The sequence below is a fragment of the Anser brachyrhynchus genome (assembly GCF_964034855.1).
Source record: "Anser brachyrhynchus genome assembly, chromosome: 12".
Taxonomy (NCBI): domain Eukaryota; kingdom Metazoa; phylum Chordata; class Aves; order Anseriformes; family Anatidae; genus Anser; species Anser brachyrhynchus.
This window is the reverse complement of record NC_137707.1, coordinates 15042852-15056836: the sequence shown is the minus strand read 5'-3', so window position 1 is coordinate 15056836 and position 13985 is coordinate 15042852. Positions and strand designations below refer to the sequence as shown.

General features: G+C 48.6%; 1 protein-coding gene across 2 annotated transcripts in view; it reads left to right on the top strand.

Annotated features, from left to right (window-relative positions):
* Nucleotides 1-10456: 10456 nt before the first annotated feature.
* Nucleotides 10457-13985, top strand: part of SLC6A2 (solute carrier family 6 member 2) — a 66762-nt gene continuing 63233 nt past the window's right edge. The window contains exons 1-2 of one of the 2 annotated variants that reach the window (XM_080553039.1): nucleotides 10457-10659; nucleotides 12430-12712. In XM_080553039.1, the coding sequence (XP_080409165.1) occupies nucleotides 10630-10659; nucleotides 12430-12712 (313 nt within the window). In that variant the 5' untranslated portion in view covers nucleotides 10457-10629. Of the gene's footprint in view, nucleotides 10660-11652; nucleotides 12171-12429; nucleotides 12713-13985 lie in introns of those variants that run through there. The other variant, XM_080553040.1, reaches the window with a different exon arrangement.

Sequence of the window (13985 nt, the reverse complement as noted above, 5' to 3'; positions counted from 1 at the left end):
TTTACAGAGCCTGTCATAACAGAGCACCAAACCCCACCAAAACAGAAACAATAATTTATTCAGCAGAGCAATCTGACCCTTTAATGTACATTTTTTGAAGCTGCTATCGGATATATCTGCCAAGAAACAGGTCCCAGAATCTAGGTCCAAGACTACAAACCTTACCAGAATCAGATAATTACATTGCATGATAATGAACTAGCACAGTTAAGGAAGCATCAGTGCTGTCTTAGTGGTTGCTAACAGTGAAAGCAATGAATTAGTGTGCCATCAGAGCTGTTACTGTACCCGAGGACTGCAGTGCTGAGCTTCCAGCGCTGCTCTGCTGCTGTCCTTGTGCTTGTTCCAGGAAGGCGGCCGTGCTCAGCTCTGCCCCGATTTCTCCTTCTCCCCCCAGGGGATGCAGAGACCTGTGCCACAGTGGGGACCGGAACAAAGTTTTGCTGATACTGACTTGGAAGAGGGGAAAAAAGAACGAGGATAAGAGAAAATAGGGAAAAGTATAAGATAAATAACATGGGAGTGAGTGGTCAGCGTTTCTGATTGATTTATTGAGAACACTGAAGTGCTACTGCCGCATTAAATCCTGCTCACACCTTACAGACACAGACCTAGAGTTGCGGGGGATGGAGTTGGTGAAGACAACTGCAGTGATTCTGGGGCTGAAGAAAGCAGATGAATCAGCAACTGACCTGGACCTAGTGAAAGACCTAGCGAAGATGTTTTGCCTTCAGTAGCTTTCTCCCTGATGAGGCTACTACCAGCCAGATCAACTTAATTCAGCTCATTCTTCTTATTTTCTCTCTTCTAGTCTTGTTAAGTCAGCATGTGCAGACCTAACTAAATGCACAATATTCCTCCAAAGTAGAATTTGCCTTCCTGATTTTATCTAGGATCACCTAGAGTATTGCCCTGATCAAAAAATGATGCAGGAAGCTACAGAGAAGCCCAAAATGAAAACAACTCATCCTCCCATCCTCAAACTCCCCCATAATTTCCTCTGTAGTTGTCAATTTGTTGAACGAGCTCCCGTGCTAACCAGAGATCACAGTCCATCAAACACTCCAGCCAGTTCTTCTTGTATCCTGAACAGACTAGCTCTTAGTGGCCAGCACATCCTTGCCCTGACCCAGCAGTACCTACCTCTTTTTCTCTCTCTCTCATAAAGAACAAATAAGAAGAAAGGAAACCAAATTGCCTAACTTTCTCCGAAAGTTTTGAGTCTAACTCAACTCACTTGCCTCCCTGGAAGGGCTCTGAACTCCTGGCCAGTGCTTTGCTCCAGGCAAACCGCGCGGCTGGGTGGTCCAGCAGGCCTCTGAGCCACTGGTAAAGAGGCACTGAATACATTCTGCACTCCCTGCCCAGAAAATCTGAAAACTGCTAACGAGATGCAGACTTCACAGATGAGGCTGGCCCCTTGATTTCCTTCTGCAGCTTGTATGGAAGCTCAGGCAGATCCTTGTCCAAACCTCAGAAATAAAATTATTTTTTAAAAAAGGCAAATCCAGAAAACCCTAGGATCACAAGAATGTGTTAAGAACTAGAACTGCCTACGTTAATAATGTGCAGACTAATAATTAACAACAGCCTGCCACTAACAGCAAAAAATTTGGGGGGAATTAGGAGTGAGCACAGAACAATGAATTGTTCTGCTCTGTTTGATAGCTCACGCCGGGTATGGTAGTGTACCCTGATTTTGTGTAAGAGTGCACAGCATGCATTGCTTTGCTTTTGCCTTGACATCCTTTCACACACATCCAGCTCACTCTCCCCACCCTCCATTTTTTGGCTTTTTAAAACTTCCATGTGCTCTTTTATGCAGGAAATGTCTGCACTGCTCAGCTGCAGAAGAGCACCACTGAGTAGGGCGTTGTGTAGTTAGGGCCTGATCCCATTTGCTTCCTCACATGTACCTCCCTCCCACGGCAGACCTACAGAAAGTGAAGGATCTCAGAAAGGTGCAGGGATGTCTCCCTGAATGCCCAGAGAAAGACGCTTAAGAAGTTTCTCTCTCTAAAAAATACTGAAAAACACACTAAAAAAAAGAAAAAAACTCTTAAAATTATGTTTGTTTTTCTCCCCAAAAAATAGCAAAGCATTTATTCTTGTTTCCCTTCTGTTTTTGTGACTGTATGGTGCACATTTTCAGGCCTATGGGCTAGGAATGTCTCTTTCCTGAACAGAAGCTGGGTTTCTAATCAAAATGAGTGCTTTATGAAAACACCCCAAATACCATGAGGTGCGGGCAATCCCAGCCTCAGAGGAGGAGGATCGCTGGAGTTGCAGCAGAGCAGCCCTGCTGCACCACCACCACCACCACCAGCCCTCCCTCCCCAGCTCGGCTCCAACCCAGCCCCACTGCAGGCACACACTGGTGCTGCCACGCTCTCATTTTCTCTTTAGAAAGAGACACCCTTCAGCAGAAATCCCTTCTCAGAGTATGCAGGACTGTTCTACCCTGCGCTCGTTCCTCTGGGTTCCTCTGTATGGCCAGAAGAGCAGCTATAGCTGTCTCATCCCCGTTCCTCCCTGCACACTGGGAAGGCAAGCCCAGTTCCCATTGATTCCCACTGCACTGTCGTTACTGCATGAACTGTGTCACTTGTGTCACTTAACCAGGGGAGAACAGTGTCACTCGGGATCCCATTCTGTGCCCAAATCCTAACACAACGGTGGCCGCAGTTCCCCAGAGGCAAAGGCACAGATGAAGGGTGGGCGGGCACGTAGCGCGATGTTCTGCCGCGCCGGCGGATAAGCTGTGCAGCAAGCAACTTGGCCTTCCCAGGGCACAGGCACATTCTCTATGCCTGAATTTGCAAAATCCAAATTGCAGATGCAGGGAAAGCAGGCAGAAAACTTATCAGCTGAGATTACATGGATTAATTGCAGTTAATAATGATCTGTGAAGGGCTATCAAAGGCCACCAGTGGGAGAGAGAATGAGGAGACTGGAAATGCAGGTGTTCAGTAAGGCAAGGAGCAGAGCTGTCCGCTCTTCTTAGCAGGGCGACTTCTCCTCGTGCCTCATGAAGTCAAAAGGGGTTCTGGTTATGGGGGATCCCAGCGTTACCCTATTTGCCACTGTGAAGCCTCCTGGGAATGATGAAAACTTGGTACCTTAATATGTAGAAGAAAAGTTATCCTGATGGTGTGCCACCCAGGAGACGGATTTCAGGTAGAACAGACAGCACAGTCTGCAGACACATCCTCAGTCTACAGAAAAGACAGTAATTACCATTCAGGGGATCTGATTCTGTTCATGGACTTGCAGCTGACCTCACCCATAGCACAGTCTGAGCCACTTCTCTCCTTCTGTTTCCATCGTGATCCTCGGTCCCTGGCTCTGACCATGTGTGGGCACAGGACCAAGTCTCCTGTGGACCTGTTATTACAATGGGGCTCTAAGCTCTACTGTCAAACAAACCATGACTTTCTCCCAGAAACAGCACAGCAATTGTTAAAGACCATATAGAGCTGAGAATACTCAACCTCCCCATCACACTTTCCCAGTGGATGATCATTTTTGACCCTGACCATGAGGAATTATACGCTCTCTCTTTGTGACCTGGACACAAACAGAATGCAACGTGCAAAGCTTCAGAAAGCAAGAGAGATGTTTCCAATGTTGAAGATGTATCTGATACCCCATCTCTCCTTCAGAGCATACCAACTCACAAAGAATATCTCGTGCTGATTAATCTTCTGGTATCACTGCTCTCTGAGTACATTAAACCTGAAGCTTTTACTGGTCAAAGTATCATATTTTTTTTCGTTATGAAATTTTATGTTCATCCATTTCTATGCTTACGTTTTACTGAGATGTAAGTAATACACTTTAAGAAACATTTAAAAACTAAACAATCACAGCAAGAAGGGGTGACTGCATGCTTACCTGCTGGTTGCACCTCAGCTCATTCATTTGAAATGAACAAAGAAACCACTTCTCCAGATCCATACCTACCTTCAAAATCTGTGTTCTCATTCCCCTTCCCTTTACCTCAAAGGTTCTTGCCTCCTCAGGGCAAAGAATAATCGGACAACGTGTGATACTGGGTTTAGGAGATCTGTGGGGAAGCTGTAGGTCCCAAAAGCTTGGGTCCCTGGAAAAGGCAGAGAGCCAGAAGAGGGCAGGGGCTGACAGCAGGGCGGGCAGCACGGGTGCCTTCTGAGATCTAGCACCAGCTCTGCCACCCACTTGTGCCAGAGCAAAATCTCAGCTAAAACGCTATAACACTACCTTGACAGCATTTCTTACACTTTGGTTGCTTGACTTTGCAACAGGAACGGGCTTTTAACCTTGCCATTGGTAGCTCATATTTGCTGCATCACTAAGGAAGCTTGTGCCTTCTTTCCCCTCAAAGCAGGTGGCTTGAAATTCTCTAGAAAACCACTGAGCTCTAGTTGTTTCTAGAGGTCTACAGTACTTCACGGGAGCAGCAGAACAGGCACACCAGCCAGGATCCCACTTCCCTTAAACGAAGTTTCTGAAACGCAGCTGCTGAGTGGGACGGGACGCCTGCACCCCGCAGCTGGCAGGGAGCGGCGCATCCAGCAGGAGGAGCGTCAGGGCAACCCGAGCGGAGACTTCTGCTCAGAAAACAGAAGCCCAAGTACGGTAATTAGGATCTCTCTGAGCACTTAATCAATAACCCCGATCTAGATGAATGCAGCTCATCCTGGCACCTGTTTTTGCCCATTTGCTGCCTGTCTCCTTTTCCCAGTTTCAGTAGTCGTGCAAGTGTAAGTTCCCTTTACTGTATGTACCCCCAAAGCAATAAAGCAATAATGTGCTTTCTCTATATCTTTTCATTCTTTCTTTGTAAAACAAGGTTAATGTTGATGACACCATATGTGCTTAGTCTGAAAATGTAGAAAAGGGATCAGAAGTTGAAGTAACAGTGGAGAAACGCTGTCTTCTGCTACATTTCAATATTGCCATCTATGTTAAACATATACACATGAGTCTATTTGAGGTTGCTCTCACTGTGTAAAGTTTGCCTCTCACTTTTCAAAGAACAGAAGTAGCTAGAAAAGTACATTTTCCTTCTCTCTGCTCTGTAGCCTTCCACCCCAGTGCTGCTCCACCTATTGGTGTCCAGACGCCGCATGTCTCCAGGAGGAACTCACTGTAGCCCGCGTTACCGGCCAGCATTTGGGTTTTACTGACCTCTTTCAATCCACTCGCATGCATTGCACTCTTAAAACATCAACTGCTCTGTGCAGTGGTGGTGTCACACTGCTGCCTCCCCTTTTAATTCTCCAGCTGAAACACACTGACACATAGAGGCATATAAATGTGTGAGTGAGCACCATGTGTTCCCTATAGTTTTCAATGGCTGATGATTTTAGATGCACAAAGTAACAGAGAAGGGTTTGGATTTTTTTTTTTTTTTTTTGGTTGATTTCCCCTCCCCTCTCCCCCACTTAGAAAATGTGTCCCCTTTGCAGGGCTGGGCAATTTGGTGCCGTCCTCTGCTCTCCCCAGGATCCCACTGCTTTGGAAACTCACAGCCAGTGCACGTACAGAGCCCAAGTGGGACTCACAGTCCCTGCCACATTGAGGACCTAAAAGTTAACTTGTTTTACCTAGACTTGCTTTTTCCCAGGTCCACCTTCCTTCAATTCAGCTTCTTGCTTCTAACCTTTCAGCTTATCAGCATTGATTTATTTAATACAAAGTAGTGAGGTTACCTTAGATCAATTATACCTTTTTTCTGTGCAATTTCCAATGCTTAATACATCTGTTACTGCTCAGCCGCAGGGACAACTTGTCCAGCTGGATCCTAAATTATTTCGATCCTTAATTCAATTGTATTTTTGCCACAGCCCAGCCAATGAGCATAATTCTTTTATGGCTAAGAAGCCTCTTTAGAAATAATCCAATAGCCCATATTAAAATATAGGTCATTGTGAAAACTGCCAAGTGCCTGACTTGTCATAACTTCGAAGAGAGGCTCCGAGTCTCCTTTAGCATTGTTGATTCTTTCGGTGCTCGGAGGCTTAATTTTAAAACAATCAGCTCAACAAAAACAATTTACTTATAACTGTCCAAACTAGTCAATGTTAGCTGGGGAGCTAATCTGCTACTTGGTGCTGCGCTTGGATAAATGCTACAACTGAGGGCAACCAGAGGTTTCCGAGTACTCAATCAGTTCACAGCTCAAAGGATTTACACGGACCTGTTGCTATAGAACTGCAAAGGCTTTGAACAGTAAAAATAAGTAAAATCCACTCAAACCTACACGAGGTGGCCACGTGAAATCACCTGCAACATCAATGTGCAAACTCCCATTAGGCCAAATATATACAAAAGTTCTTAAACATTGAGAAGAAATTGTTCTGGGCTCTTCAACTAATACCCATGTTGAGATTTGGGTCCTTTTGAGCGTGTATATTTATACAGATTGACTTTGTTTTTAAAAGAAATAAAGAACTGGTCTCATTCAGGGTTTTGAAGGAGACTACCTTCAATTATCTATTGTTTTTTTCTCCTGCCTCACAGACAGGGAACCACAGCATATCAAGGAAAGCTTAAGGAAGTCAGTGGCTTGTCTATGAGTACTCAGGAAAAAAATATATATATACATAAAAATAACTTTAAAAAATGACAAAATGACAAGTGGAATTTGGATAAGTGAGGCTTTCATTTTCCAAAATCTCCTCTCCAAATCCGAGCACACATACCATTATCACCAGCCACAAAGGGAGTACTGGTTCTAGACCAAAGAAAATAATTTGGTCCCAAATGTTAATATTAGGCCTAGGAGAAAGCACCACCATTGAATAACTGAAATGTCCTCACTGTTTGGTTGGGCTTTAGTGCAATCAGTGCAATCAGATGTTATGCATTTGGAAAAAGAATGACCTGTCTGTCCTATTGTGCCTTCAGATACGGCTGCACAACGACTTAAAACGAGTGAGGCTATGTAAAGACTGGCTTAGAATGCCTCCAATAATCACTGCGGTACACAATAAACTTAAGATCAGAAACCAACATTAAGGTGCCTATTTCTAATTAAGCAAGATATCAGTGCTCATTCTCAGCCTTTTTGCAGCCCGCACAATTGGACACATTTTACGAGCTGTACAAGCAGAGATAGCAGCGAGAGACTGGCACCAGGAGAAGAGACAGGTTCTCCCAGCAAGCAAGGACAGATTGCTTCTGGGTTTTTGTTTAGTCTTCTCCACAGGAGAAAAATAATATCCAGCACCTTGTCATTACCAGTACAGTAAAAAAATCTAGCCTTAGGGTCAGCTGAAATTCAAGGAGTTTTCAGTAGCAGGATATATTTTGGGTCACCTCTCAGTATGGCTTTAGATATTGAGCGAGGTGTCTCATTCAGGCACTGCAGGAAACTGACCTTATGAAGTATTTCTATGAAAGTCTTGATTCAGGGAGATGCAATAATCCTATGAGCATGTGGAGTTCCCACTATTCCTACAATTAAGCGGTTAAAACCCTCTTCACATCCACAGGCATATAAAACCAGATGAGTTGGACAAGCAAAATGAGCTTCCCAAAGGAAGGCAGATTAATCTGGTATCTTATTCTGATAACTGCCTTTTATAAAGGCAAGGAAAAGGGGGTAGATATTAATCTCTCATCAACTCAGAAAAGCAGATGCTACAGTGACACTTGTAATTGTAAACCTCAGCAGAGGAGATGGGGTAAATAAAAGAATTAAGACACGAAAGGAAGTAACTGAAGAGAAAACAATAGTGTTGTACTGTAAGGGTAATTATCAGCTTGGAATGAGGTTACACAGCCCAAAATATTTGCATTTATAATATGGACACATAAAAGTTAGTGTTTGCTAATGAAATGTGGAGATGACGAAGTTGGCAGGCAATATTAAAACACAGAAGAATGGGACTCACTCAGGAAAAAAGGATGTTCTTAAATCCTTGAGCTACAGAAATGGGATGGAAGTGAACAGGATAAAATGTTAAACTTGGACTGAAACTGGGAGCGCTCCCACTTTCACCCCACTTACAGACCCAGCTTTGCGAATTGCTCTGACACAACCATCTCCAAGACAAAGTAAAGCAGAGGTTAAAGCAGCAGCAAGAGCTAGCGTAGCAATTCAGAACAGGTAGCGACAAAGAATATCCTTGAAGCTGAAAGACAACTAATTCTGGTTTGAAAAGCCCTAAAGCAGATTTATAATATGAAAAAGAAAGTAAGTGCTAGTAAACTGGAAAGAGATCGAAGTCAGGTGAAGATGGTGTGCCCGTACAGTGTTGAAATTGTGAGGGCTAAACCCAAAAGTCTTCACCATCATCCTCTACACACACACATACTTTCTGTGGAGGCTCCAACCACCTGATTTTGGACCTCTGCCATGGGTGTTCTCCACAGAGTCCCCACCTGGACCCAGCCAATACTTCTAAAATGAAAAAGATGCCACGGGGTATCTTGCTCAGGTCACCCTGGTGCTCCCTTGAAGAAGACAACCTGATGCCAGGGATAGCAGATCCCAGGTAAGCAGCCTGGGAGCCGCGTGGTTGTGCCAATCTCAAGCAGCTTGGTAAGGAGGAAACAAACATTGCCATCGTAAGAAATAGGGAGGAGAGGCCTTGTCTTCCCATAGAACTTGGCTTTCTTGTGTACATGGAATAGCGACACATCACGGAGAGCTTTTGTAATATCTGGTCGCAGTGTGAAGGTGGTTTGTAGCATGGCAGGCTGTCAAACTGCTGGCTTGGACCAACCCAAACGGGCCCTCTCACGGAGATGTATTTCTTTGGCTTTAGGGAAGAGATACTGTAAGAACAGCCTCCTAACAATACAACCCAAAGCTTTAAATACTAAGTAAATGCTACGTTTGGAATAGCGACGTGATTTTAGAGATACAATAAAGCAAAACTGCCCGACCCACTCCTAACAACCCAAGAAGCTGGAGCTGACACATCTGCTGTCATCAGGAGGCGTCTGGTACAACACGGTGTCCTTTACCTGCTAACCGAGAAAGATGGGCACCCCTGCCACTGCCATGTTCCTAGCACCGGAAAATTGCTTTAACATTGATTCAGTAAGAAGGCTGTCATCTACTTTGCACCCAGCTCCTACAGCAACTGGCTAGTGCCCGAGCTTCTTTTGTCACAGACTGACCAAAGCTAACTGCCTTCAGCTTACGCAGTTCGTGTGAAAAACACGGAGTCTTTCACTGCTGGTCAGCCCCACGGCTGGAACAAGCTTAGAGCTTCTGTGGATGTACCAGCACGTGAAATTAAGGAGGTGGTTTATATATCCCCTGCCCCTTTTTAATCTTTTTATTATGTGTTGGATTACAAGAAAGTGATGTCCTGGGCCTTCGAGCCCAAAGCCCAGCTCTCACAGGCAACTTTATCATACAACCTCGTTCATAAAACAACATCCTAGAGCATCAACATCCCTCTTTAGTTCCTACCGTACTCCCAGCTCTGATAGTTAGCACTCTTCTCTTTTTCCAGCTCAATTTTTCATTTTTTGTTTGCACTTTGGTTGAATGCTGCTGTTCTGCTGTTCATTTTCCAGTGACATTTGCCTTAATTTATCAAGCAGCCATATCTCCTTCAGTCACTGTTTTGCTTGGCTCACGTGCCAAGCTCTCCCATCAGGCAGCTCAGAATCAGCACTAAGCAAGACCCTTTCCAAAGGCACCAGGTCCTGCACCCTTGGACACAGTTCCCCAGGGCCCTTCTCCGCAGGTGCTTTGTAGGACGCAGGGCAGCCAGCGCCTGCAGTTCTGTCGGCCGGGTGGCAGAGGGCTGTGCTGTGCTGCTGAAGGCTGTGAACATGAGCCCTGCTGCCAGCGAGCACAGCGAGCCTTCGCACCAGCAGCTAATGGAGGTCTGAGCTGTTGTTCATTGGGGTTTTTTCCTTCGTAGACACTAAGGTATGAGAGTGACAATCCCAGCTTGCTACTATAGCGTATAGGGGATTCTCCCATACCTTGCAAAGAGAGTGATAGACGTGAATTTGAGTGATTGGTCACTAACCCAGCAACACCGGATGAGTTTCTGAAGATACTGCCTGTTTCCCAGTCAACTGTGGGACATCGTTAACAGCCTGCCATCTTGCCTGGCTCCATTGAGGTTTCTAAACACAATATTCCCTTCCCCGCCTGCCACTCTACCCGCTGTCAGGCTCCATTAGGCGTAACAAGATCCAGACAGATTCAAGATTAAGCAACTTTTTTATAAAATCCAATTGAGGACTTTCTTACCTTGAGGGTGCAGCAGATATTACATTAACCAGATTGTGCACACTTTCCATGCAAGAACTAAAGGCAAATATATATATATATATGCACAGTGATTTAATTCTCTTCGGAAATAAGCTGGGGCTTTCTGGATTCCTCCCACCACCGACATGATCAAGGTTGGCTAATTGAGACCGTTGTGGGGAAAGGGTGTTCCTTAGCGAGGCCTTATTTTCCAGAAGCAATATGTGAGCACTGCTGTCTAGCATAGGAAGTCCGTGCAGATTAAGATGGTGATAGTCACGTGGAAAGAGGGGAACCAGGTTTAAAAAGCTCCTTACTGCCTAGGCTACGGCTTCAGCTCCCAGCGAGGCTGCAGTCCCGGAGCAGTGGAAGAAGGAATCCCCCTCCAGTCACCTGCCCCTGCCCATAGGTGCCAGGGAATGGGACAGAAACACCCCCAGTGCTACCTGGTGAGTCCCCGGGAAGGTGGCTTCAGGGCTCGGGGCGGGGAGAGGGGCTCTCCCAGGGCCAGGCACAGCGCCCGTCCTTGGTTTGCCGTGCAAGGCGGGCATGCGGGCTCACTGAAAGGCAGGCACGCTCGAGGACACCACATGAAACTGGAAACGGGGTGTTTGTGTGATGCATTTAGGGGAGGTGACTGAGGGGTGCTGCGAGGAGCAGGCAGCAGTGCATGGGGGTAGAAACATGGGCATGGGCAAACCCCAGGTGTTCACAGGGCACCGTGCAATGACTGTGCACAGAAGTATTTGCAGCGTGCACGGCCTGAAGTGTCAAAGGGATATAGAAAATGGCTTTCCGTGGTGTATTTGGAGAAGCATGAAACCGTGGAATGATGGAAAGAGAGCACGAGCCACGTGTTCTGAGCATGCAATTGCTCTGAAACAGTCTAGACGCTGCTCAGATGGTTTTTCCAGACAAGGGCTTTGGGAACCAAGTCGCAGCTGAGGAGCATGAGAAACCCAGTAATGCCAAGAGCTTTTAGTGAAGGCAGAAAATCCCCAAATTATCAATAGCTGTCTCAGTAGCACCTTCACAGTCTGTGGTACGGAGAGGAGGGGAAGATGCTGATTTAGAAGCTTAACTCTCAGCTGAGACTCTTCTTCACACTCCAAATCTGCAGGGGAAGCGGGGATTCCTTGCAAATTCAGACTAGCACCTCTGCACGCGTTATGGTTATAATAACAGAGTTTCAGTCCCAGCAGAGTGAGACCAGTAGCCTGTTAAGGGACTTTTCTGCAAGCTGACCTGTTCTCCCTGACGCTGGGCAGAAGAGAAGCTATTTGGCATCGCTGGTGGGGAGCTGCCTGTTTCTGCCTTCTGTGCTCAGACTGCATTGCCTAGCAGGCAGCCAAGGGACAGTTTCTGCTCACAGCTGTGACAGGAGGGGCCCCGAAAGCCTCCTGCAGCTGTATTTAGCCAGCTTTTGGCACCAGACACTGTTGATCTGCTAGCTAATTATTTGCTCATTTTACACCTAAAAGAGCCGGGTCCCATTTGGAACAGCAGTAAATACTTAATGCCCTGCAGATACCACAACCTGACAGCTGACCGCTACCAGCCCGCTGCTTTCCAGGAAAGAAAGAAAAGAAAAGAAAAAGAAAGAGAGAAAACGCTGTGCATCCACCAGCTCTGGCGCGGGACGCCCAGCAGCATCCAGCCCTGCCATCCCCTCCGGGTTGCAACCCCCAAAGCCAAATTTTAGCGTTTAACCTGAGTCAGGCAGGGGAGCGCAGGCTCCCTCCCGGAGCGGAGCAGGAAGGGGAGGATGAGGCAGAACCGGGCTGCACCTGCCGGGGCTGCTCCGCCGGGGGGGAGCCTTGCACTGCACGGGCAGGCAGAGCTCCGAGCGCCCCGAGGGCTCCGGCAGGATGAGTGCCGGCAGGGACAGGGACAGGAGCAGGGGCAGGACATGGCCAGAGGCAGGACAGGAGCACAGTGAGACCAGGCAGAGCTGCCCCAGGTGCGCCGCTCCCCCGCGGCGGAAGGGCGCGGGCACCGCCGCTCCCCGGGGGCTCCCCGGTCCCCCCCTTCTCCCCCGCCCCGGTGCCCCCCCTTCTCCCCCGCCCCATTTGCACGGCCCCTTATTATTCCGGCTCTGCCGCCGGCCGGGCCTCGCTCCTGCCTCTCTGCAAGCGCGGAGCCGCCTCCAGCGGGCTGAGCTCTCCCCCCCTCCCCTTTTTTTTTTCCCCCCCCGATCCTCCTCTCTGTGCCCGTTCCAGGCGAGGATGAACAAACAGAGCCAGCCCGAGCGCAAAGTGTCGGTGGTGGCCCCCTTGGCGGAGCGGCCGGGGCCGCGGAAGGACGTGGAGCTGCTGCTGGTGAAGGAGCACAACGGGGTGCAGTACACGGCCAGCACCATCCTGCCCGCCGCCCCCCGCTACGGCGGCCCGGAGCGGGAGACGTGGGGCAAGAAGATCGATTTCCTCCTCTCCGTCATCGGCTTCGCCGTGGACCTGGCCAACGTCTGGAGGTTCCCTTACCTCTGCTACAAAAATGGAGGGGGTAAGCCGCCCGCGACCGCCGCGCCCCGACCCCAAAAGCCGCATCCCCCCTGCCCCAGCCCAGCGCGGGGCGGTTTGGGGCCGCGGGGTCTTCGCCTTCCTCCCCCCCCGCCCGCTCGACGGGGCTTTTTCGGTGGCAAAGTGCGGTGTAGAAAAGAAAAAAGAAAAAAAAAAAAAACTTGAGCGGTGTAAAACAGCATCTAGAAAAGTTAGCGCCGGGCTAGGGAAAGGTTGCTCTGCAGTGATTTTAATGGGGGATTGGGATGCGTCCACTTCAGGGGCTCTTTCCCCTCCTTTGAGTAGGTAGGGGACTTGTTACCAACAAAGCCTCACCCCCTGCACGCTTTGGCACCGCCAGCCACAAAAAGCTGGCACCCGGGAACCAGAATTAGCCCGGAGCGCCCAGCCCAGCTTCAGGACCTGCACCCCAGCAGCCCCTCAGCCCCTGCAGGCAGCGCCCCGCGCCGGGCGGGTGCTGCAGCCCCGGGAGCGGGCAGGTGCCCCGAGCAGGAGCAGGCGGGTGCTGGGTGCTCCCAGAGCCCCCCAGGAGGAGCAGAGCCCAGGAGGAGCAGAGCCCAGCAGATGCAGAGCCGCGTGTGAGCCCTGCGTGGTGCAGATGGAGGAGCTGCCGGGTGGCGAGCGGGTTCTGTAGGGTGGCCGGGTACGTCTTGAGAGCGTGGTTGCCTGGTGATAAAGGCTGAGGGTTCACGCTTGTAGCATGGAAGACTTGCTGCCCAGGAAAAGAGGAGTGTGGGATGGGAAAATCCCTGGCAAGCGGGGTTACACTGGTCCTCGGAACTTAAGGGGGCACGAGACGGGGCTGGTACTGCAACACTCGGTCTCAGCTGGGACCTCCAAACTTCTGAGGAGGGGCAGAAAATCTCCGCTCACCAGCCAGACAGGCTGCAGGCAGTCAGTACCGACACAAAAACCCTCTTCTTAGTTCATTATGTCCAAAAATAATTCAGGTAGCTCACAGTGCAGCAGCACAATGCAGCATGAAGCCAGCAGGCTTCCCTGTCAAGCGCAGGTGGAGCAGGAGCATCCTTCACACAGCTCTGTGCATACGCACCCCTCTGAGCTCTCTCTTGCAAAGTTTAGGGACACAAATATAATGCCTATATAGAGGTGATGCTCACAGTGCTCGGACTCCTTTCTATCATTTTGGGTCACTTTTAATCACAGTCCTAGCCTGCTTCCTTTGTAATTTGCTGCCAGCTCAGGCACAGGAGGTAACAGTCTGCATTTTGTTCAGTTTCCACGCATTATGTCAG